The 25601-nt window shown below is 42.6% G+C and overlaps 1 protein-coding gene across 1 annotated transcript in view; it reads left to right on the top strand.

Moving 5' to 3' along the window:
* The window catches only part of fbxl17 (F-box and leucine-rich repeat protein 17), a 293591-nt gene that overhangs the window by 87024 nt on the left and 180966 nt on the right, over window positions 1–25601 (top strand). Inside the window, exon 7 of the mRNA XM_072680973.1 lies at window positions 9403–9533. Within this exon, the coding sequence (XP_072537074.1) occupies window positions 9403–9533 (131 nt within the window). The remainder of the gene's footprint in view (window positions 1–9402; window positions 9534–25601) is intronic.

The following is a 25601-nucleotide window of genomic DNA, read 5'->3' as shown; positions in this document are numbered from 1 at the left end:
GTGCTGTGTTTAAACAACCATCTCCAAGATGATGTTCATCAAGCTTTAAACCATTTAAGCTTTTAAATAGTTTGTCAAAGTTCTGAATGTAATCATCGTATTTACTAAAGAACCCCTTCGAAGTGACAAAGTTGCTCTTTAATATATGAAAATCAAGTATGCAGTGAAAAATTTACAACCCTTACTTAGTTATTTTGCCTCAAACACACAGGTTTTCTTGTTGCAGTAATAATGATGTGCTGTTAGCAAGCTGAAGAGATTGTAGCAGGGTTAGCTTTTAGCCTAGCACCCACTCACTTCCCCAGTGCTTTTCCGTTCTGATGCGTGTTTAGCTCCAGTTTGTTTTCAAGGTAGCGGACGATGAAGAGAATAGAAGGTCTAGGGCTAGCATTAGCTTTTAGTATAACTAAAACAAGCTTGTGGAGCCCGAGGAACCTGTTTACCTCTGTGACTTTCGAACCGTTGCGTGATTAGTGTGAGCTCCCCTTCCAGCCCTTTTCCTGAAGAGCTACCGTTCTGCCCCCAAGTTTCAGCCCCATCCCCAATGCAACACATCCCATTCAGCCAATCAGGATCTTCTGAAGCCAGTGATTAGTTGGATTAATTGGGTGAAACGCACCCGTGTTAGGGTATGGATCCAAAGTTTACGGGAAGGTAGCTCTCCGGGAGCAGGGTTTGGAGACCCTGGAGAAGCTAGAGCAGTGGTGGGCAACCGAGGGCCAGCAAAATTTGCTGATGCCCCTGCTCTACTGATCTACTGAACCTGGCAGTTAACAGGTGAGTTGAATCAGGTGTTGATCAGGAAAAGCGGACATTTCTGATTAATGTTAAATATTTCATGTAAATCTTATGATCATAGGTCTGTGTTTAATCCTGCAATGTGAAAAACGCATTCTACATGAAAACGACGGCTTGTCCAGACGCGGTACCCTCCGTGTAAGCGAAGCCTGTCTATCACGAGACACTACATAAACCTGTGCTATGCGTGCATTCGTGATCAGATGAGACGCCATTACAGTCTTTGTCCTTTGTTTGAGGTTCAGCTTTCATTTATATAAAGGCTCTTTTTGTTTCCATTAGGGGATAAGAGTCGGAACAGATTCCACATTATTATGATGAGTGTTGTACGATTGAGAGAGACATCGCTTCACTGTTTCAGGATCGGGTTTCAGTGTCGGAACATGCTGCTCTCATTTAGACACTGTTAGATACAGTGTTCACTCGTCCGCATGTGGAGAATGACCTGCGAGGGCTTTCCTTCAACAGAGGGACTTATCACACACAGAGAGAGGGTGGCAAAAGCTTGGGTTACCTCCATGGAAACAGGCCTACACACTCACCTCGCAAAAACATCCAAAAACACCAGTGAAGGAAAGTGGAACAATTCAAATCGACAGGGGAATTGGATGTGAGAGGAGCGTGGCACTTGATGTTCAGGCTTGTGGGCACTCTGTGTGTGTGTGTGTGTGTGTGTGTGTGTGTGTGTGTGTGTGTGTGTGTGTGTGTGTGTGTGTGTGTGTGTGTGTGTGTGTGTGTGTGTGTGTGTGTGGACCAGAGAGAGAGCATATGCCTTTTTAATGATGCTGTGCACACCGCTATCCAGGCCACGATACTGCCTTCAGCTGTATGAAAGGTGTGAAGCTTTGAGTCAGTGACTGATCCATTTTCCCCCCTTGAGAGGCCCAGAGAACGAGCCAGCCACATTTTCTACGTTTTGATTTTTCCGCAAATCATGCTAAAATAATTTTCCCAAATGCCATTGCGTTTTCCCCGTTTTCCCCGCCGGCTGTGAAAAGTTCAGCTTTTATTTGCCTGTGCGTGACTGGCCGCGGCTATTGTCGGCACTTGGTTAAGTGGCGCTCTGAGACTTTTCGTCACTTTGGGGCTAACTTGCAGCACCGGGCGTTTTATGCGTTTGGCCCATCGCGCTCTTAACACCCCATTACTTAATGCCTCTCCTGCAAGTTTGAAAAGTCCCACCAGGACCAAATTTATTTGCTTTAAGCAGGCAGCAGATTCAAAGCAAATAAATACTGTCATGTCGTGTCGTAGGTGCAGACGCTGGCTGCCTTTCCCTGTTCTAATGTTCTAAATGAGATGCTGTGCCTTGGAACCAGTTTTTCATTGGTCTTTTAAGCAAGAAAGTGGAATAACACAATAATTTGATTTCTCCCTAATATAACTATATAAATAATAACCCCCCCCCCCCCCCCCCCCCCAACTCACTAATTTTTTCTTCCAGTGGCGTATTTCCAGTTTTCCCAAAGCGGGCATAGTAGGTGAGACTCAGGCATTACAGCAGTTTTGTTTGGCAAATGCGAAATACTAATGTGTTTTAATAGCAGGGACAAAACCCAGCTCCTCTTTACCAAAAAATAACATTGATTTAAGTTGATTAATTCAGTTTTTGTGCTTAATCGGCCCTTTTTTTACTTGGATGCACTTATTTCTCCTTACCTTTCACATGTGATCTTTATTTTATAGCATTGATTTTCATGTAACCCTCTTAATCGCTGGAGTGTAGTCGTAATGCACAATGGTGAATATATTCCGCATTATATGATTGTGTTAGTATTGATTTTGGAATAGGCTCCCTCTTTTATTTGTTAAGAGACCACAGGCGATTTTAGACCTCTGGACCTATCTGCACCTGAGAAGCCGGGAAATATAAACTCTTTGTTTTCCGTCACTGCAGAAACGACTGAAAATAGACCTTTTCCCTGGTATTTGCATCTTTTTTGAAATGTTTCTTTTTGGAGTAATTCAAAACGGAGAGTAAATAAATGCCCAGGGCAGCTTGTCCTCAAGCCCACGGGTGATGATTAATTCCGCGGGCGCCGAGATAGAGGTTGGGCCCCGAGAACAGCTGCATTTCACAAGTTCCCTGTGTTTTTATTAACACGTTGAATAATTACACGCGTTGGCAGCCAACACCTTGCAGAACGCCACTTCCGTGGAGTCCCATGCCAACTTTTTTATTTTTTATTTTTTTTCCTCCCCTGCCAGAGCCTTTTCTGTGGCATGTCGGAGATATTAATGAGTCCCATAAATTGGCTGTGTTTCGTTGAAGTTGATGAATTGAGAGATGGCTCCCTTAAAAGGGAATTGATTACAATCTATCAAAACTGAAAGGGGTGAAAAACTTAAAAAAGGAAAATAAAGAAAAAGAAAACTGAATTTGACTAAATTAGGCGTTTGGACAGGATTTGTTTGCTGTAATGTAGGGGAGTTTGGGGAGTACGTGGCTGAATTTGTCCAAATGTTTAGAATGTGCCCGCACTCCCTGGAGAGCGTATTTAGAAGCGGCCGGCTGCAGTAGGAGCCCGCAGCTTTTGGGGATGGAACAGCAGAGCGAGGAGGTGTGTGTGTAGGGGGGGGAGTGTGTTCGGAGAAGCTGATTTCATGCGCAGCCATGCTGGAGTTTATGCATTCATATTCAGCAGCAGAAGCCAGAAAGCAGCCATGCTGGAGGAGAAGGCCTGCAGGTACTGTGCCACAGTACCTTCTCTCCTCTACCTTCTGCCCCGGCATTATCAGTCAATTCCCCCTGCTGCTCTTAATGAGAGGCAAAGCAGGAAAAAAAGGGTGCAGGTTTGTTTTAGGCTGCTCAGTTGTGCCAGCGTGAGCGGCGCACGAGCGTGTCTATGAATCTATGAATATTGCATGCTTGTTGTAGGCTGTGAGTAGGCAGATTTATCTTCCAGTATGTTACTGATGTCCTCCTTCTAGCCACTTGTTTGGCTAGGAGAATACATTAAAGACGAGAGAGAGAGAGAGAGAGAGAGAGGGGGGGGTAAAGCAAACATGCATAAACAAATAAAAAATGCAGAAAGGCAGTATGATCGAGTAGCAAAAGCTCAGCGCTCTCATTGTGCACCGGATCTGTTTGTGTGCCGCTCTTGCTACTACTGTTGTGACAGAAAACAGCCCTCTATTGTCGGAGAGAGAGAGAGAGAGAGAGAGAGAGCAGGAGAGCGAGAGAGGCGTAGTGTCCACAGTGGAGCGTGCTGCTCCTTGCTTATTTGCAGGTTTCATGTCTTGACGCCCTTTTGTTTCGCAAACAATGCAATCACATCTCCCAATGAATAATTTAGCTGTTCGATACGCACTTGGTCACTGGGGCATGAGAGACTGTGGCTCAAACATGGATGGATATATGTGTGTGTGTGTGTGTGTGGGTGAGTGGGTGAGTGGGTGTGTGTGCATTTTAGCAAGGCTGTTCAAGGCCAGGCTTTGCGTGTGTAGATACTGGGCTGGAGGGATTCAGATAATTAGTTCTCATTATATACCGGAGTGACATAATTCTGTCATTGAACGAAAGCCAGCCACACACTGCATGATTCTGTGCTTTCTTTTTTTTTATTACTCGAGAGAGGACTACATACTGTATGATGGCCAATACTGTACAAGGCTGAATCTAACTTTTGTTATATTGTATTTCTGCTGCTTTGCACATCCTTGTTTTTGTTTTTTTACTTTAATATTAGCAGTTCATTAAAACTATAAAATATAAAATAAAAAGTAATTATTAAGTCTTATTATTGCTAGTTGCATAAAACAACCTCTAGCTCAACAGGGTAACCAGATTATAATTGACAGAATAATCCACGATCAAAATAGTCATTTGTTGCAGCCCTACTTCTGACCAGCTCCCCCCCCCCCCAAAGATTGCCTCCTCAAACAGGTATTGACTCGGAAGTGGTTGTGAAATTCAGTTTGATAAAGAATCTTTCTAAAGAACCTGTATGCAGTCCTAAGGGAAGCCTTAATTGAAAGATGGTTCCTCTGTGGCATTGCTTCAAATATATATTTTTTTAAAAGGCTAGAGCTTAGTTTGCTAGAGCTTTGTTGTGAGCAGCAAATAGAAAAGCAGACGTGGCTGGATGGAACTCCAGCTGTAAATTATGCTGTGAGGTCCTTATGTCTTAGGGCATCCTCTGCATCTGCTGTCTACATTTCCTTTTTTTTTTTTTTTTTGGCCCGAGTCCAAACCAGGCATCGGCATGGTAATGCTGCCCCAGGCCTCTTTGTAAGCGTTTTGTTTTGCAGGCCAGTAGTTGAGCTCTTCTACTTTAATTAAGGTCAACTGGTAGAGCATGCCTCTGTGTTTGCTGGGGAGCCTACTCCTGCACTCAAACCACAACACTGAGAACTCCAGAGAACTACAGCTGAAAAGGACAGAAAACTGTTTTACTGAAGTATAACAAACCGGAAAACAACGAAAGATGCCTTAGAAATGACTGGATTTTAATGTGCATCAAAATTCCAAACTATATCCCAGCAAATATCTTCGAAACTAGCCTACGTATGCTGAAAGACAACACTGGGCCGTGGTGCCGTGGTGTGTTCGTTTGAAATTGATGTATGTTATCAGGTCAGTTCGGTACTTAATTTTTTCAGTAGAATACTTTAAAGTAAGGGTAGAGGGTACCTAAACTCTGCACAGGCCTTAAGAGCTGTTCAGTGTTTAGGATTACCTTACTTAAAGCAGCATTATGCAAGAACTAGCGCTTCTTGCTCTTGGGCCCCTGGGCTTTGAGCATTTTTCACATGCATTTTGGACAAGAACTTGACTCTGGTTACGCAGCATTACGCTTTAAATATTGTTCTGCCCGCTTCACCAGAGTTGCATACCGCAGTTAGCAGCGCGTCGAGCCCGGTATGCTGCACTGTTCTCCCTATTTCAAGTCAATGGAGCATCACAATGATTTTAAAGCTTCTATTTTAAGGTAAAAATACTACATAATGTTGCTTTAATGACCAGTTTAGAAACTTAACACTACATGTATATTGGGCTTTGTGGTGTTCAGTAACAAGTCAGAGGCTCAAATTGGTGCGAGACTCTGGAGAATACTACTTGCCTTTTACCTGACAGAGTCATAGAGTCAAAGTGAGTGAGAAAGAAAGTGATTACACTATTTTGAATGATTTGATCCTGCCCTACACGTCCTGGCCCACATGCCAACTTGGGGTTACATGTGGCTCAGCAGACTTTGTCAAAAACCCTTCTATAGTCGACTCGTACAGTAATTATATTTTTATTAGGACCCGGTCTATTTAGCTCATAGGCTTATTTTCCGCCGTTGCACTCTGATGGCAGCGATGATGTAATTAAATAAATAAAGCCCTCGTGAACAGCATCACAGGTGTACATCCGTCCCAGTGAAGTTAAGTTAGTTAGTAACAGCATGCAGGCAAGAGGGGCAGTTATTAGCCAACGCAGGTTTGTTTCCTCACGCAGTTCACAGGCGTTTCTGACATGTTAACGCGATGCTTCTCTATTACACCCAGATCAGAATCGGTGCAGAACCCCTGCAAGTGGCCCTATGATTGGCAAGCGACCCACCTGGGTAGGAATGGAAGCTGGAAATAACTGGAGAGAAAAGCAAGGGGGCGTCTGCGAGTGAAGGAGTGAAGGAGGTGGAGGCAGAAAGTGTGAAACGGAAAGGGCGATTATCTGAGGATGAGGAGATGATTAATCTCCTTGTGTGAAGTACTTCCATTGATTGTGGTGTAATGAATTCAGGAGGAGAGAAGCAGTGGAGGAAAGTGGAGCTTAATACAGATATATAGCAGATTTTTCCCTTCAGCATGCACTCTGCAGTACGTGAAGGTAGTTGGTAAAGAGAGTAGGAGGCACGAATCAAGCTGAAGCTATGCTGGCGGGTTCTGTAATAGCAGAATATAGTAGTGGGGGGGTATGGGGATATGGGGGGATATTATTTGTATTATTAATTTTTTGTATTATTTGTATTATTATTATTATTTGTATTATTAAGTAATGTGTATCAGGGTTTCGGTTTTCTGAGGGCCTGAGGGTAATGAGTTGGGGACGGGGACGGGGACGATCAAGGGACGACTATTCATTTCACAGTTTAAATACTGCCCAGCAATACCTTCAGTGAGTTTGGCATTATGCGAGTATTGGTATTCCTTGGTCCTGGGCTCCCGCTGCAGTCTGGGAGTGGAAATCGCGCTTGAATGACATGCTTACTTTTGAGAGATTCAGAACCCTTGCTGAAAGGGAAAGAAGCATGTGGAGTGAGGCAGTACAGTGATATTACTGGATTTTACACAAATATAATCTGGGTTAGGCACTGTTAATTAACTTCATCATCATTACTGGCTGTGCAGATGTTTGGACATTCTAAATGTTGTAAATGCTCAGATGATTTTGAATTTGTCTGAATTTGCCTGAAGCGTGTAACCTAATGTAATTAGGAACTGTCCGAATTGAGCTTTGACTTTTTAAACCTTGCCTTAACACATATTGAACATGGGCTTCTCTAAGCCACTGTCTCTGAGAATGATCAATGCCCACAAGACAAAGGAGGACTATGACAAAAATGTGATCTGCAATTTCTATAGTGTGGAATGTTCTTAAGAAATGGCAGTTCAGCAGGACTGTGGAGGTCAAGATGAGATCTGGAAGGCCAAGAATCAGAGAGAGAGAGAGAGAGAGAGAGAGAGAGAGAGAGAGAGAGAGAGAGAGAGGGAGAGAGGGAGAGGGAGAGGGAGAGAGAGAGCTGTTTGTATGGATTTTTAAAAAGGCAAATCGTAAGAAGAAAACCTCCCGATGGAACATCTGAAGTGTGCTATGAGAATGTCTAGAACATCCTGGATTCAAATTTAAACCGTGTATTAAAAGGCTGAGGCTGAAAAGAGGAGCAATTTTGCAACAGGGTAATCAACCAGATCTGCTTAGGAAGACACAACTGGATGCTGCTCTGCCTCCTTGGGTGCTGCTCTGCCTTCTTGGGTGCTGCTCTGCCTGGCTGTTTTGCCTTCTTGGGTGCTGCTCTGCCTGGCCGTTGCTCTGCCTGGCCGTTGCTCTACCTGGTTGGGCGTTGCTCTGCCTTCTTGGGCGCTGCTCTGCCTTCTTGGGCGCTGCTCTGCCTTCTTGGGCGCTGCTCTGCCTTCTTGGGTGCAGCTCTGCCTGGCTGCTCTGCCTTCTTGGGTGCTGCTCTGCCTGGCTGCTCTGCCTTCTTGGGTGCTGCTCTGCCTGGCTGCTCTGCCTTCCTGGGTGCTGCTCTGCCTGGCTGCTCTGCCTTCTTGGGTGCTGCTCTGCCTGGCTGTTTTGCCTTCTTGGCTGTTGCTCTGCCTGGCTGTTTTGCCTTCTTGGCTGTTGCTCTGCCTGGCTGTTGCTCTGCCTGGCTGTTACATCTCAATAAAAAAAAAAATACATACAAAATATGTGTCCACACGTTTGCACACAACCATACATAAATTTCACTTCACTTCACTTCACAAAACCATATATGGGGCATACTAGGGTCTGAGTGGTACACTTGAAATGGCTATTTTCATAGTGTTTCAAAGTCCTAATTCAAAAGAGGTCTTTTAAAAAGGCTGATTACTTTGAACTTTTCAGTTCTGTCAAGGATATGAAAGCAGTACATACTTCTGCACATGACTAATTAATGGTAAATTGGGCAGTCATGTCTAGTAATTGCTTCAAAGATTCCCCATCAGTGTTGGTATGTGCATAGGGACAGTAGGTGCGTACCTTGCATTTAGTAGTCAACACACACAGGGCCGTCTCTAGAGCAGAGCGGTTGACCTGAACGTTGCCTCTATTTAGCCCTCATCACAAGTGATTAGAATTCTACAGTAGCCGTCTGCGCTGCAGGGCCATAATTTTGAGGTATGATTGCTAAGTGGAGATTTATGAAAGGAAGTGAAGCCTGTCTGTTATTAAGCGGAAGAATGTTCCTCTAACTCTGGGGGCCTGGGCCTCTTGTACAAGCTATTACATGCTGATGAACCATTAAGATCCAGTCATTAAGCAGATTTCATAGGACTGTGGTTATTTGTCCCAGAGCATCAATGTAACTTTGTATTGGTATGAGCAAGAGATTTTCTTTCTCCCTTTTACCAAACTTGGCCTTTTTTTCCCCCCTTCTGAAAACATTAGTCTGTTCATTACCGCAAATGTTTGCTTTGATGAAATTCATGACTTCCAGGGGAATTGTGAAGTCTAACACGTTAGCTGAAGAGTAGCTGAAATGGAATATTGCAATCATCTCGCGCTGCCCTTTTGAAATGCTTTTTATTGCATGAAAAGTCAAACAAATGAGGCCGCGAGAAACAGATTGTGACGTATTCCAACTTTTATATTCACTTTATGGAGCAAATTTACAGCCGCAGTAGTCCTAATGTACTGTAATGGTACAGTTTGCTTGCTGCAGAGCAATCTTTTCACTCGTTTATTCTCTAATAAAAAAAATATTTAGTGAGTAATATGCTAGGCTTGCTTAGCAAATGCAGAGCAGAAGATAACGTGCAGTTGGTATTTTTTTTGTGTGTGTGTGTGTGTGTGTGTGTGTGTGTATGTTTATGAAAGAGTTATTAATCTCAGTTTGTGTGTTGTTTTTTTCTCATCTCCCTCTCTCCTCACTGTAGCTGCAGAGCCTCAGTAGTTTGGATCTTCGGCACATATCTGAGCTCAACAATGAGACCGTGATGGAGGTGGTGAGGAAGTGCCGGAACCTTAGTTCCCTTAACCTCTGCCTCAATTGGAGCATCAACGACAGGTACGTAACTCCTATAGATGCAGCAGTTTTGCCATACTGTGCTCAGGCCTGGTACCGATCCTACATCAGTGGTCCACAAAGTGTGTGTGCTATGGGCACTCAACCTCACCCTTGTATTATTAAAACTCTTCTCAATAGCTTTTAAATAGAAACCCTAGGCCCCAATTCGTGAATTGTGTTTGGCTACTGATTTCCTTCCTGTTATTCAGTACCAAATTTCAGCACCTAAGTGATCAGTCCTGGCATCTAATAGGTACTAGGCATTCTTGTTCTAAAGCCTAGACTGCTTTATCAGCTTTATAAATAACATTCCATTTGTATTTTAGTAGTTTTATTCATTCTTTATTACTCTGCATTCAGTAATCCACCCACTCAGTACCTTACACCTGTTTCTGCTTTAAGCCACACCCACTTTTGGTTAATCTTTTAGTAATCTGTTTCCAAATTTAGATATAGGCATTGTTATTGATATATATATTAACATATGTATGTATGTATGTATGTATGTGTGTATATATATATATATATATATATATATATATATATATATCTCAAAGGGGTATGTTACTTGTTCAAATGGCAATTCCAATTAAAGCAGCATTATGGAACATTTTTACCTTAATCGTTACATTTCAATCATTAAAATCACAAAATCATGTTAATGCATCAATGACCTGTAATAAAGAAAGTAGTGTCTATCATTGCTGCTCCGAGCTCAGCATGCTGCTGCTGTTGCTGCACTGTGATACTCTGGTGAAGCAAGCAGGACAATGCTGCGTAATGTGAGAACTGCGTAACGCTGCGTAACCCGAGTCATATTCGTGTAAAATGCTGTATTACCATTCTACCACAACAGTCTGCATGCTTTGCTTTCAGTGACGGTTCTGTATCTCTCTCCTTGTCCAGAAATGCATGTCGTTTTTTTTATTAGGGTTGACTCAAAGCGCAAATGTCACTTCCTGACAACAGAGGGAGGCCAGGAGCACGAAATTCCAATTCTCGCAGATCGCTGCTTTAAGTCTTGAGCGCTATAATTTTTTTTTTTTTTTTTTAAACATTTACTCAGTATTTGGTTTGAATATTTGATTACCCTGACCTGGCATGTCGTGGGAGCCAGAATGCCTTCATGTCTGTCAACAACTGTGCTGGAAATTAGAGTGTAGCTTTACATTCTGGATGAAACAAGTCACTGCAGTTCACAGTATCTTTATTCCTACCTCATTCATGGTAAGTGTCCTGCTCTAGAGACTAGACTAGACTATAGTCTAGTCTAGACTATAGTCTATAGTTTAGACCAAGCATGACCCTGAGATGGTTGCAGACTTGATTGAACATACTTTTGTATAGCTGGCCATGGGCTGATGCTGCAGGAACGGGACCGCAGCAGCTTGGTGTTTTACCATTTCTGTTTCCGCAGACGAATCGTTTGTTGTTCATTGATTGCTTTTTGTGTACATTGAACATATTTAGTGCTTTATGTAATTGTAAATGCCTAGCTGCTCGATGCCATATATATATTTTTTTTCAATGGACAATAAAGTATTGAACTGAACTGAACTGAACCGACAAGCAAATTGATGGGCTTCGCAAGGCCTAGACATAACTGCTACTGAGCCACTGCTGCAATATTTTTTTCCCCAAAATAACCATTTCACGACAAAGAAAGTTTGAAGGAAAGGTAAAGATGTTCTCTCAGACCTGTTTACCTTCCATGTGTTGAACCTGGACCCCCCCCCCCCCCCCCCCCCAAAAAAAAAAAAAAAAAAAAAAAAAAAAAAAAATATATATATATATATATATATATATATATATATATATATATATATATATATATATATATATATATATATAATGTATATACAGTCTTGTAATAATTCATGAATGGCCTTTTTATCCTTAGGTTTGCTTTGGCATGGATGTGTGGTGAGAAGAGTTCATCCTGGCAGTTGAGTGTTACTGATTTTATAGCTTTGCCGTTGCTTTCGTTAGTTAGTCTCATAGAGCTGAATGAGCTCTCTTAGCCTTGGCCTTTTACAAAGTCTTGACCACACTGACAAACGCCAAACCGTTTACAGTTAAAGCAATGAAATGGATTTTTTTTAACACTGCTTTTTCCACCGTCCTTGATTCTGAGAAACCCTTGGATTGTCCTCAGCCGGGGGTTTTCACCGCTCTTTATTCACTGTAGTACTGACCTTAACTCCATCACTGCAGCCATTGTTTTGTTTTTGGTCATAATGACTCTTTTCCAAAGGGAGTCTGTGCCTTTAGTGTCCAAGCGACCCATAAATGAGAGAAAAAGATGGAGTGGAGGAAAATAAAAGTCTCAATGGAGCTTTTTGACAAAGCAATTTAGATTTATTATAGTTTTTCACGTAGCTTTGCACATCAATCGCTGATCAGAAAGAGAGACAGATGGTTTGCAAGAACTGATTTGCCATCCGTTATCAGTTGTCCACTCAAACAGAAATCCTCAGAGGTTGTTTTGATTGTTTGTTTGTTTTGTTTTCATTTTAATGAATTTATTTCATTTAGTAGCATGACACAAGTAAAAAAAAGTTTTTATTTCTGTCTAAAATTACAAAAAGGTATACATAATACCTGCCTGCCCTATTGTGTGGTTAAAACCAGGGGAAACATAGGGGTGCGTGATCAGAATACAATTGGTCAATATTTGCTTATTGATTCATATGAATTATGAAAACTATTTTAAATAATTTTGATATTATGCATATCTTTTTTCCCCCTTGAATTAAAATACTTCTACAGTGATCATTGCTCTCTAAAGAGAAAGGAATGTCATGAGCCAATGAGCCAGCTGACGCTCCAAGTTAGGACTAGGCGATATGGTAAAAATACTATATCAAGATATTTACAGACATTTACACAATACACAATATTTAGCACAATATGCACAATTGCAGATTCTCAAACTATTTAGATACTCCCTCATACTGGATACAGTGATTTCTGTTTAAAAGTCTGCGGCAGTTTATCCAATTAAACCAGTCTAATGACCCTGTAATAAAACATGCAGTTGATCAGTGTTCTTTAAGCACTGACAATGTTCTCTATAGGAAGCTATCAGCCTAAACTGACTTGAACTTCAGTCTACGGTTGGCTATTAGCTGAATTATTAAATGAGCTCTAAATGAGACTAGCAGCCCCCCCCCCCACCCCCCACCAAAGCAATCGAATGCGGTATGTTCATGCATGTGTTTCGTATAATGTAGCCTGCGAAAGTACAAGCTTTGAGTAAAGAGCAAATTAAAGCAACATTGTTACTTTAAAAAAATCTATATATATAAAAGGACATCAGATAATAAAACCAACCAAATAATCAACCATGGCCAATTTATTTATCTGTGAAGAAACCGGAATCAGTCTCCGCTATAAAAATTTACGATCGATGCACCTCCAAGGAATTCTGATAAAAAATGATAGGCATGCTTCAAATATGGAAGCCTAGACTGGAGAACGGCTGGAACTTGGAAACACGGGTTGGCCTAATTTCATGCATTGAGCAGAAGCAGGTGTTCCTCCGTAGCGGCAGCAGCAGTGGCAGCAGTTCATATCTCCAGTTCTTCTGCACTCGATGTTCTGCAGGCCTCCAGCACCTGGCCAGGGGAACCATCTGCTTTTTAACAGACTCCTTTAAGGGCTTCAAACAGCTCTCCCTCTAAATCACGGACATCCAGTTGAGATTATGCCCGGGCCGATGCGTTAAACGGGACTTTGGCCTGGTTTCTTGAGAAGCCCAGGTGTGGTGGCTATGGCTTAACACCTGTAGAGTGTCTGGTGAGCCTCAGGCTTGGAGTTGAAGCCAGGGTCAGATGATGTCTAAATGGGTTCTCATTGCCATTGCATTTTTATTTTTTTTGTTGTTGTGTTCATCCACAAATCTTAAAAACTTATTTTCCCAGCCTGATGACTCACTTTCACTTGATGTTTGCTGGAAAGCGAAGCACATAATTTGTTCTTTTTGTCTCAACTGAACTGACTGACCTTGTGAGCTGGTTTGACTGTACAGTTTAGATCTCTGAGGAGGCAGGCTAGCTATGGGGAAACCTGGAAAAAACATTTCTCTCCCTCTCTTTTTTTTTCTGTAAGGGAGGGGAATAAAAGAGCCTTTCACTCAAGAATCAAGGTATCTCTCCCTGGTGAGAAAAACGGCTCTTATTTTATTTATTCTCTTTCTTTAATGTATCGATTTATAGAGCTGGCAAGCTCGCTCGTGGAGTTTTTATCGTGACTGTTTTGAGTGTTAACACAATATTGAATTTACAATGCGCCACAGATACAATTGGTTGAACCTTACAGTTCCTGTTATTTTATGACTTCTGAGTTTATTTGAGATGTGGTTGGCGCATATCGCATTATGTTACCTTACGTCGCCTAATAAAAAAAAAAAGAAAAAAAAAAAGAAAAACGAATGCTTTGCCGAGTCCACTGCCGAACACAGTATTCCCACCCTTGGCCGTTTATCAGATTTTGATTGATTTCTTTTATAGCATTTGCTGGAGGGCTTGGGGGGGGGCAAGGCTGGATGCTGACAGGGTTAGCTCAGGCCTCCCGAGATTTAGGGTGAGAAGGAAAAGGGATGGGAGGGTTTAGGATTGCAGATGGGTCACGCCGCAATTTGCAAGCATTTGATTTTTATGCAGTCTCCCAGCTATATATTGTGACCGCAAACCTTCAAGGGCTTCAATAAGCCTGGCTGATAATGTGGGATGTTGCTGTGCGAGCATTGCGTTGCCGCCTGCCGAGGAAGCCCGAGAGTATGTGTGTATGTGTGTGTGTGTGTGTGTGTGTGTGTGTGTGCGCGTGCGCGAGTTTGTACACAGAGCCCTGCCTTGGTTCCTGTGTGAGAATCCGATGGGGAGATTACCTCCCAGGAGGGGCGTTAGCGGGCACGCTGGTCTTAGCCCTGCTTTCCTATGCACAGCAGCACAGCTTAGCCTGCTTAATCGACCCCCGCTGAAGGTGTCTGCGCGCGTCTGCGTCAGAGTTTGCTCGGCTTTACCCAGCTTTCGCACCCCGACTCGTGCACCGAGCCGAGGTTTAACGCGGATGGCATTCTTGACTATTGCGAAGCGGCGCAAGGCCTTTAAGTTGGCCTCTCAGTAGGGGATAAGGTAGGAATAAGCCAGAACCCTCTGCACAAAGCAGGGTTGAGCCAGGCAGCTCATTTAAACATGTTGGGTGGGTTTTATTGACATGCTCTGTCTTTAGGATGTCTCGTGGATTCAGTATAATCTCTTGGATGAGGCTCTCTTTTTATTTCTTTTATTTACCTGCATTAAGACTGCATTTTAAGACTACACTTCCCAGCTTTTTTATGATGTCAGTTTTTTTCTCAGGCAGCAAATGCATTATATTTTAGTTAAGTAATCTTTAGGATTAGTACACTGTACAACAAGTCAGATCAGTATTGTTTTGTTTTGTTTTTTCCCTAAAAGCATCCAAAGAAACAGTTTTGCTTTTTTATCTAGATACTAGTGTCTATTTTACGAAACTGTATAATTAATGGAAGCACTGAATGGTCACCTATGTACTGCTTTCCTTTTTTACTGTAAGGTACTTGCCTTTACACTACAACTGTGCTAGTGTTACCATAGCACGTCATTTATGTAACTCCTAACCAAACCTTCCAACAATACGCCTGGATGTCAGGAAAATGGAGACCCATTCCGAATGGTTGTGAAATTCGAGTGTCCTCAACTGTCACCAGTAAGGAAAAGGAGCCATGATCAAAAAACATAATATGGGCAAACTTAACATATGGCTGGAGGCCTATGTGAGCTGTTTGAGAAAAGCAATGAACTTTTGTTGTAGCATAGCTCTGCATACTCATGCATCAGCCAACAGGAGACTGTGTTAAGCAGCTGCCGCAGCTGTCGACCCACGTCCAGAGCTCCGCAGTCCAGCTGCAAACATACAACAGGACAGTGACGTCTTTTTGCTGCTCTTTGGACGAACAGATCAGCAACCGCTCCCAGTTGTTGCTCATGAGCTTCTGTGTTTGAATATGTTTCCCCACTCACATGAATCTACGCCCACAGCAAACCAGTAATGTGTATCCATGAATTGTAATGAGGACCCCTTCTAAATATACATATATGGACATGCGTACGAGAGTATTGGGACAGCTGCTCAATTATTGTATCTTCTGAAAATCAAGGGTATTAAAAAAAGGGAGTTTATCTTGCTTTTGTTGAAGTAACTGTCTCTACTGTCCAGGAAAGGCCTACTGCCTAGGAAAGGATTTGATTGTTGGGTGATGACCATCGTACCTCATCCCAAAAGAATTGCATGGGGAACCATAATTCCAGAGAACACCGTTCCACTGCTCCACAGCTTTATGGCTCCTCTAGCCCATGCCTGGCATTGGGCATGGTGCCAGTAGATTCATGTTTGTCCTATTCTGTTTGCAGTACAAGCTGTGTGAGTGTGTGTGCGTTTGCACGTCTGTGGCAGAAATGGGTGCATCTTAAAGTAGATTAATACATTCATTAGAAGGGGTTTCCACAAACACGTGGACATGTGGTGTATATTTCTAGCACATGGACTATTCAGACGACTTAGAAATAAAGCCCCACTAGCTTCCTACTTCCTACTCACGTGCCTGCTTGAAAACTGTCCCATCCTAAAATGGGACATGCACACGAATAGTGATCTCAGTACTGGCGCCTCGAGTGGCTCGAAAGTTCTCGAGTACCCGTGCACATTCCTAGACTGTAATGATCATATGACTACAGTGGTATTGTTGTAATACTTGATTTAGCATGTAATGTAGCGGTATTTGGTCATTGTTCTGATTAAATGGCTCTGAAAACCACTTAGTGGAGAAGGCTCATCTCTCTTTCTGCTTTCTGGACATGCCTTATTAATTGCCTGAGTGAGAAAATGAAAAGCAGTCCTTTGTAGTGTGATTCTGGGCCGAACAAGAGTTGAAGAAAAACCACATGAAAAGTAGCCTGCGTCTCTCTCTGTCTCATATATTTGCTCCCCCGGTGAGAGTCATTGAGCCACTATGCCACACACAGCCTGCTGAAACACAAGCTTTGCAGCAACGGCTATGTTTTAGAAGTTTACCCCTGAGATGATAACCATGAACATTGGGGGCTTGACCCTGTCAAACGATCTATACAGCTCGCAGCAGAAGAGCGCAGCCCTCGGCGTCGGTTGATTTCATAACAGATGAATAGTTGAGGGGTAAAAACATTGCCTTCAGAAATGATATCTTTATTCCTAGGTGCAATTTCACTGATGAGGGCATATCCGAGAGATTTTCTCCCATCCTGTGGCACAGGGGGAGGCAAAATGCCCTCGGTCGTTGTCTCATTGTCCCCAGATGGGGCCCTGTTTCAGTGCAATCTGTAACTAAAGAGAGCAGGGTGTTCTTTATGGGTGCCCTATGCTGTTAAAGCAGGATGCATCTTCACACAGCCACTTTTTGAAAGTCATTCGCTCTTTCAAAAGCAGTGGAAAGCAGCTGCACGGTCCAAAATCACGTCCATTTTGAATGGAAGAGCTTGATTGTACGGAAAATTGCTTAGGAAATTGCGTCTTCCACGTCCTGTCAAGAAACCTCATAATAAAGATCTCTTATATAGACTCCAGCAGTATTACATCAGTCTCATGAGCTTTCCACTAAAAGTATTTCATTTCTTTATTTCTTTATTTTTATGAAAGCAGTTTGTTTTTGGCCAACATTTTTCTTATGCTACTTGTGCGGATTGTGCAGATGCTCTAACATTTCATTTCAGTGCAATGGAATTGGTGTTTCCATCATCTGCAGTCACACTCCTGAAGAAAACATCATAAGTGCTTAAGTTTGCTTAAGTTATTTGCTCTCTGCCATTGTTTGACAGGTAGTGGCCTATTTATCTAGGGCTAAAGTCACTGTCCCACTTCGCTTTCGCCCACTGAACCCCTCCGATTTTAGCTGGGGATGATCCACATTTCCCCTTTATCGATAAACCTACTTTTCTACCCTATCATTAGCCTCTTTTCCACTGCAGGGCCAAATGGTTACTAAGACTGGGCTGTACCGTTTCGTGCTGGTGTGGCCGGTTACTTTTTCCATTTGCTTGTGTTCACTCTTCGGACTTCAGACTTCACTCTGCGAAAAGGTCGAAAGAAGGCTGCAAAAAGAGAGGCTTAGGCACCACGATAGGGTCTCCGCCGCCTTCTGTACTGGAAATATAAAGACCCTGCATCTGATGGCACAAAGGTGACACAAGTGTGGAGCCAATCAGCAGAGCCCTAAGTCATAAAGCCCTCCCGCTGAATGATTCTATTAGCTAACTGTGCTGAGAAAGCTGAGCTCAGACTGGTTTGTAAGCGGTCCATACTGAACCGCCTCCATATGTAAAAAAACACCATAACAGTTACCCTCTATGCTTAGAACCGTTCAGCCCTGCAGTGGGATACAGACCGCTGTTCTGTATTCCAAAATGTATATTTTAGCGTATTTGTAACCATTTATTTTCAAGACTGTGATCAAGAGTGACTTGTGACCTTCCTCTGAGGCTGTGGAGAAGCTGGTGTGCTTATGAACAGTGTTTCTTCTCCTCACTATACGTGCAGCAAAAAAAAGAGAGATGCATGCCTCAGGTGAAGCTTCACTCTAATCCAGTTAGGAATGTGTGGGAATTCAGCCGGTCAGCCCTTCACCTGCAATAGAGATGACGAGGCCTTCTGGATCAGAGTCATGTATGGTTTCGGAGCAGAGTGCTCACTTCTAGCACGATTTGAGGCGCTTTCTCTCACCCTCTCACTCTTCTGACAGTTTCATTCACACGAAGAAACCAGCATTCACCTCTGTCTGCCTGCCTCTTCTATTGCCTCCAACATTCCCTGCCAAGCCTAAGAGCATTTCCATCAAAGCTGGAAATGAATGTTCTGGGCCTGCGTTCTGTCAGTTTTCATTGAAATCAAAGCACATGATGAGGGTTTCAGGACTTTTTTTTTGGAAAAAAAAAGAAATCTCAGACCTTTCCCAGGCAATGTTTAATATTCGGTATCTTCGTTCCTGGCAGGTTTATAGTCTCTGGATTCATGTGAGGCTAAAGAATGACCCGTGTGATGAAGCTGCGCATACTTTTAAGAGACACATTGGAAGATGCCTGCATTGCCCACATTGCCTAATTATCATTTCAAAAGAAGGCAGTATTAGTATGAGAAGTATGTGGGCTGTTATACTTTTGCTCAAAGAGTTCTGAATTTTGAGAAAAAAAATAATAAAAATAATATATATATATATAAAATATGTGTGTGTGTGTGTGTGTGTGTGTAATGACAGTTACTTACAAAGCTGTGTTTCTTTTTTGATGTTTTGTTTTCATCAATTATTATCATTTATGACAGCTTGCCATGTAAGTATCATATCGGCTGTTGGAGATGAGGTCGCTTGGCATATATTACTCCTACCCAGTTATTAATGCTTGAAATGCAGCACAGCAGGACTCCAATTCTCTGTTGACATTTGAAATGTTACAGGGCTGCTGAGTCACCATTTAAACATTTTCATTCTGGATTTTGGCTTATTACAAACTTTTTTTTTATCACAACCGCCAAGTAAATGAACTTTATTCCTCAGGCCTGAGGAAAGCACCCGATGAAAAGGTTGGATCAAGTGGCATTTTGTCAGAAAGGTAGTGCATTTCAGAAGTGAGATATTGGGGAAATTAAAGGTGCCTTACAATAGAAAGCTGCATTTTCATTGCCGCTGTTGGATAGGTGGAGAGTCTGGTACATAGACGTGACATGAACAGTGAACCTTATCGTCTTACCATTAAAAAGAAAATCTGGCATAACCCAAAAAGAGTGGTAAAATGGGTCACTTTCAATGCAGTGCTAAAAGCTAACACAAGTTGACTGGCGATAAATTCTTTTGCTAGCTATCCACACACTCAGAGGCCAGCAACGCTATCCAGTCAGACTCTGAAATAATTACAATAAATAATGACCATGTGCTTGTTACAATGCTAAAAACAAAGCTATGCTGTGGTATGTGATTGATGTGAGCTGTTGCGTTGCCATGAACCGGCCAACTGGCTAATTTTCTTCATTAGCTCACAGTGTGTTTTATTCTGGGGTTAAAGTTATGTCGGCCCGAGATGTCACATATGGCATGTGACTGGGTTTCCTGCATATATAACTAAGCGAGCACACCAGTCAGCTGTTGCAGAATGCAAAGTGATTGGCATGGGCAAAGGACGCAATTTGGGTGATAGCATCTTGGAAAGCATGGGAGAGAGAATAAACTTTTTGCACATTGAGTACCTCTCAGTGCACAGTAGTGCCCTATAGGTCATTGATGGCAGAGGGAAACGTTGACTCAGGTGAGTGGCCCAGAGCGATTGACATGTCCCTATGAACACCGTCGATCACCTAATGCAGTCCGTGCCACAATGTTTTGCTAGTGTCATCCGAGTCAAGGGTGGTTATTCCCGCTATAAGGTAGGTGGCCGTAATACTCTTTTGTGACTGTGTGTGTTAAAGAGAATGAGTACTTTGCTGGCATTCCTCAGCCAGAGGCCTTTAGGTTAATTTTGATTTATGGTATCATCCCTCAGTGGGACTCACTTCCTCTGTCATACCCTTGAGGGAGGAGGCACTTAGCTTAGTCCCTTTTGGTACCCTCTTCGACTACAAACGGGTCATGTGTAAAAGCTCTTTGAGACACCCCGAATGAGTGGGTCTGCTAAGCAAATAGGTAATGTAATAAAACAAAGCTTTTCTTAAGAAGTGCTCCCCTGGCCTGTTACCAAAAGACTTATTGCTTCCAAAGCAATGGAGTGTAAGGGTGGATTCAGCAGGATAAATCCTGATCTTAATGCTGTCTGCAAGGTGGTTTGTCCTTCATTACGCGTTCTTCAGCACTTCTCCCATGGATCTGGGTTCTCAAAGGAGATGTCGTTTCTCATGTAGAATGAAATATGGGATCCCAGCTCCGTTCGAGTGTGAGCAATACTCGTGATAGCAGGAATAAGTTAAATGGTGAAATCTGGATTTTGATTAATTTGGTGGAGGCTTGCGGTTGCAGAAATATGCCGAAGCCAAGCCAAGCATGAGAGTCTGTAGCACCCTTCGGTGAGGCAATTCCTAAACGTTGTTTCTTGCAAGCGTGTTGTAACAGTGACTGCAAATGAGAGCGAATGATCTTCTCTCTCAAAGGACAGTCACTAAACATTTGTTTGAGATGTTGCGTCTTGGTTCACACCCTGATCCTGAGCTTTTGCTCACAGAGTCCATGGACGTGTTTTGGTATTTATCCCACCATGTGGAACTAGTTAAAATACGCGCCCACACACTTCAGACGCGTCTGTGCACTCTGCTGGACTGTGGTTGCGGCGAATTCGTATTTAGTTTGGCCAGTTTCTCCCCCCATATATTATTTCATTGCCTCTCTAGGACACTTTCTGATAAGTGCTTGCAGCATTTTGTAGTCTTCCTATTAAGTAATGTCTTAAAAAAAAATCAAAGACAACCTCTTGCCCTCTGTTGGAGACTGATTATAGCGCTTCATGGATGCAGTGAAGCAAATTCCAATCCATAATAAATCCTGCTCTGTGCTGTACTTAACCTCACATAATACCTTGGGTTGAATGAATTATTAGAAATGCAGTATAAATCTCTCATTATTTGTTTCTGACAAAAGTATAATTTCTTTAGTTTGATGGATGGTTTCTGTACTCCTTGTTGAGCTGGAAGTTGGACAGAGCTTTGAAGTATCCGTCAAACAAGCGCAGAGATCTGTATACCCAAGTCAGCTCCACTCCAGATCAGTTTTCCCACACACACATTCTCATGAAAGGTCAAAAACTGGAACAAGGTCTACTTTATGATTTTTATTTATTTATTTATTTATTTGTGAAACCAGAGATTTTTAACATCACAGCCATGCTTTGGTAAATTAAAAACACTGAGCATATGAAGGATGTAGTTCAAATAAACAATGCTGGTTAATACAATAATAAGGGTAGATGGTCCTTGAACAAAGCATTCTTCAAGAGTTCCTTCTTAAAGAACAGTGGTTCCATGTATAACCATGACAACTCAAGAAACCCTTTGAATATTTATGTTGTTCTTTACCTGGTAAAATTACTGTTCCTTTTGATTAGGGATGGGCAGTTCTGGTCCTGGGGGGTCAGAGTCCTGCACCTCTTGCATACCTGATTTAACTCACCTGGTAATTGCCAGGTTTAGTAGGTCGTTACAGCAGGGAAATCCGCAAACTCTGCTGGACTCCGGCCCCCGTTTCCCAACCCTGCCTTTGATGGACACTTGTGGATATGCTTGTACTAAAAACCTTGTAAAGAGGGTTCTGTAGAGCACCACTGTTGTTTGAGCCAGTACACCATTTTCCAGTACTGTGTAGAACCCTTTTTGCTCAGCATATACACACAGTACAGATTTGTATGCGAAAAGAAATGAGGTCATGGTTAAATTAATTTCCTGCTTTTAGTTGAGAAGGGCCCTTGTGGGGTAGCAACACCTCCATTCTGTCGATAAGTTCCTTTGTATTCATAACTGTTTGCACAACATTGCTTTAATTGGAAGATCCTATTGAAGAATGTAATTGCTTTTTGAAGAACTCCAGCATTAGGAAGGACTAAAGATACCCATTTTTATGCAAAGGCCCAGAATAGATCAGAGATTAGGAAAATGTGTTGGGGTTGTTGGATACCATGGGAGGCAAAGCCAATTTCTCAAAGCTTTGCAAATTACCATGTCAGATGTCACTGCTTATCGTCTCTGGAGGTTGTTAGTTTGGGCTAGTGGAAGTTAAGTGTTTTAGAGCTGATTAAGCATGTATTATTTAGTTTTAGCATAAAGTGCAATAAAAGGGATAGGGGAAGAGATAAAGATCAAGATGAATGGATTAATCAGTAACATTGCTCCGCCCTGCCGCTTGTAACCAGCTAATGGAACAGCACGGACTGACAATTTGGACAGGAAACCATAAGCTACAGCAAAACTGAGCTCCATCGTAGCAGTGTAGCGCAGTGCCACTGGCTGTGTCCACTCTGAGGTTCACCTGAAATGCAGGGTTCTCTAAGGATCTGAACCCTGCTGAGCTTAAGGTCACTGGTCTGGAGCTCTGTTCCGTCTGGGTGTGCTTAACTAGAGGCATCATATTCAGCCACCTGTTTAAGACTTCCACCCCACACAGATGTACTCTGGCTATTATTCTAGCCACATATGGATCAGAAAGCCTAGGTCTGAGCAGAGGGGGGCTGCATGGACCAGCTGTTGGGATTCGCCGGGCTGCTCATATGGGGTTGGACCAGAGACTATGGCCTGAACGTGGTTGGCCGACTGCATCGTTCCTGGTGAGGCGATACAGTCCTGTGGTTATGCGCGCTGCTCTGTGATTGGTGGTTGACTCCCCTGGATCGGGATGTTAGATTCGGGAATTAGGAACTAAAGGAAGCCGTGCACTCTTCCATGTTGGTTGGCTTGGCCCATACTGGTGTGAGGTTGGACGAGGGACCCTGGGGCTGAACTTGGTGAACTTGAAGAAGGTTATGTAGTGGAGTGTGAGTAGTGTTTGGCCAGGGCACTGCAGGGGTGTGGAATGGGAACGACATGAGCTTGTTTGAGCTGGCTGCTCAGCTGAAGGGGTTTAGGGGGATATAGCCTGCGGGACTGTGCGAACTTGGCCCACCGGGATGTTAGGCTACAGGGCTCAGTTACTTTGCTTTGGAGAGATGCCGGAGTAAGCATACGTTATTACAATATTGACTAATGTGCTGCATTGTATCCACTTGTTTCATCCCTTTCTCATTGCCCACGTTCTTGCCCATGTGCTTCCTTCGCAATTAGCTCATCTCGGCTCATCTCGAATTTGGATCAGTGAACATCTAGTCTTGCCCTAAACCTTTAGAGTAGGATTTACATGTATTGTCTTTTCATTAAGAATCTATTAAGAATCTGACCAAAATAAGTCATGTTGTAGATGTCTAATGAGTACGGATGTTTCCATTTTTGCCCCCAAAACGTTATTGTCAGTTTTGGCTAGCTTCCTTTTTAAGTCAAATAAGTGTGTTTAACATTTAACACTGAATTGTAGTGCAGTTTTAACCTCATGTTAAGCCACCACATGGTAAATGTGTAATAATGAATAATGATTGCTGTATGCAGTGTTTTCCTTACACCACAATCGGACAGCAGTGCCTTAAAATGGAAAAACCTGAAACCATTGCGAACTCCCTCCTGGAGAAAGCTGGCTTGCATCAGTCATGAAGGTACGGGTCCTAGTGAATTCATTGCACACATGCATGTATCCTTTTGAGATCCATAATAACTATTTGCTTTGGCTTATAGTTCTTTTTGCCCCTCATCTTCCGCCGGAACGATCACTATTTAAACTCCTCTCAGCTACTGGGGCTTATCAGACCCCTTGAATGTGAAAGACTATTAAAAGGGGTTCCCTGGAGCTTCACACGGGTCTCGTTTTACTGCCCCCTGCATTTCCAATGAGACAGACAGCTCTGATGGGAAATGTATTGGCAGTAGATATTTAAGTGATATTAAAGATCGCTGACATTTAGTCATGTGTTGGAAGAAAAGTCCAAGGAAAAAGCCAGCTTCTTGGCTTGATTAGTAAAAGGAGTGAAAAGCAGTGCTGCGTTTCTGACCTTGTGGTTTGTGGACTTGTCTTTGCCAGTTTTCAGCTTCCAGCTGAGTGGAAAGCTGGTGAGACTAAGCACTGTACTGAAAAGGACCTCTTTGCTGTAGCCTAACATATCATCCGTTACCTGTATCAATGACACTGGCCATTTTTATTTATTGATTTATTTATTAAAACATTTTTGAGACCAATATTTGGATTTCAAGTCACATCATCTCTGATGCTTAGACATGGGATGCACCGATACGGAGATTCTGACTGATAATTATTATGACTGATGTTTATTATAAAGTTGATAAATGTAGAAACTCTTATCTAGTCCAACCTAAAATGTAATATTAGGAGTTTTACCCAAGGTCTCTTATTGCAGTATTGATAACGCGGAGGTGTGCCATGCCTGTACAATTATCGAACCTTGGGCACAGTCTTGCCCAGTTTTGTGCGCAAGACATTAGTGAAGGTCTTGCTACACTTTAGAAATGATCTGACTCTAAATGAGGTGTTCTGTCCACATAAACCAGTTCTAGATCATTATTGGACCTTCTGTATTTTGCAATAAAGGTCAGACACGCAGTCTTTGCAAGCAGGTACTTCAAAGCTTTCCAGACATCCTCAGTTAATACTTTTGTGATATTTCAACATGGCATTCAAATATTAAGACTGGAAGACATTGTGATAAGGGTCCTTGAAGGGGTCAAGTTCTCATTAAAGTCATTATGCTAATGATACTTTATACATAATTCAACCCTGGCTGGCACACTTCTCGGTTCGATATCAGTAAAAACAAATCTAAGATCTACTCTCCCTCAGTTCAAACAAACCTGATTTGTCTGAGTGTAGAGTGGTAAGCAGGACTAGATGATAGATGATATTTAAATGGAAATGCACTTCATCTTCATAATTTACCACTGGGAAAGTTTGTAAGATTCGTAACTATAATCATAGATATTTCATTAACGTCACAGAAGAAACACCGATTTAAGTCTCAAGCAAAATGCTGGGGAAAATGGCATGACAAAAGCCCTCCAGGGTGAGAAGCAGTCTTATATGGGCATCTCTTTTATTGTATCAAGTCTTTAGCGCTGCTGCCATTTGTTCTAGGTTTTCTTTGCCTCGGCCATCTTTCAGCTTTTTTGATCTCTGTCAGATGAAACGAGCCCTGCCACCGCAGCTTATGGGTCACCGTCATGATAGCGGCGGGGTCCCTTACTCCATACTACGCCTTCACTTTTCACACACCTTGTTCTTTATCTGCCTTTCGCAGTAGAGTTGTCACACAGCGTGTTGGGAACGCTGTTATTTTGGGATATGGGATATCAGTGTGTCTGGTTATATGTTGGCGGTAAGGGGAGGGGCCCTGGTGTGGATCTTTGTGATATCTCTGACCCTTTCAGATGATGCACACAAGAGTTATAAGAGAATTT

The sequence above is a fragment of the Salminus brasiliensis genome, chromosome 6 (genome assembly GCF_030463535.1).
Source record: "Salminus brasiliensis chromosome 6, fSalBra1.hap2, whole genome shotgun sequence".
Lineage (NCBI taxonomy): Eukaryota > Metazoa > Chordata > Actinopteri > Characiformes > Bryconidae > Salminus > Salminus brasiliensis.
The sequence above is the reverse complement of the archived record's forward strand: the minus strand, read 5'-3'. Positions and strand labels throughout refer to the sequence as shown.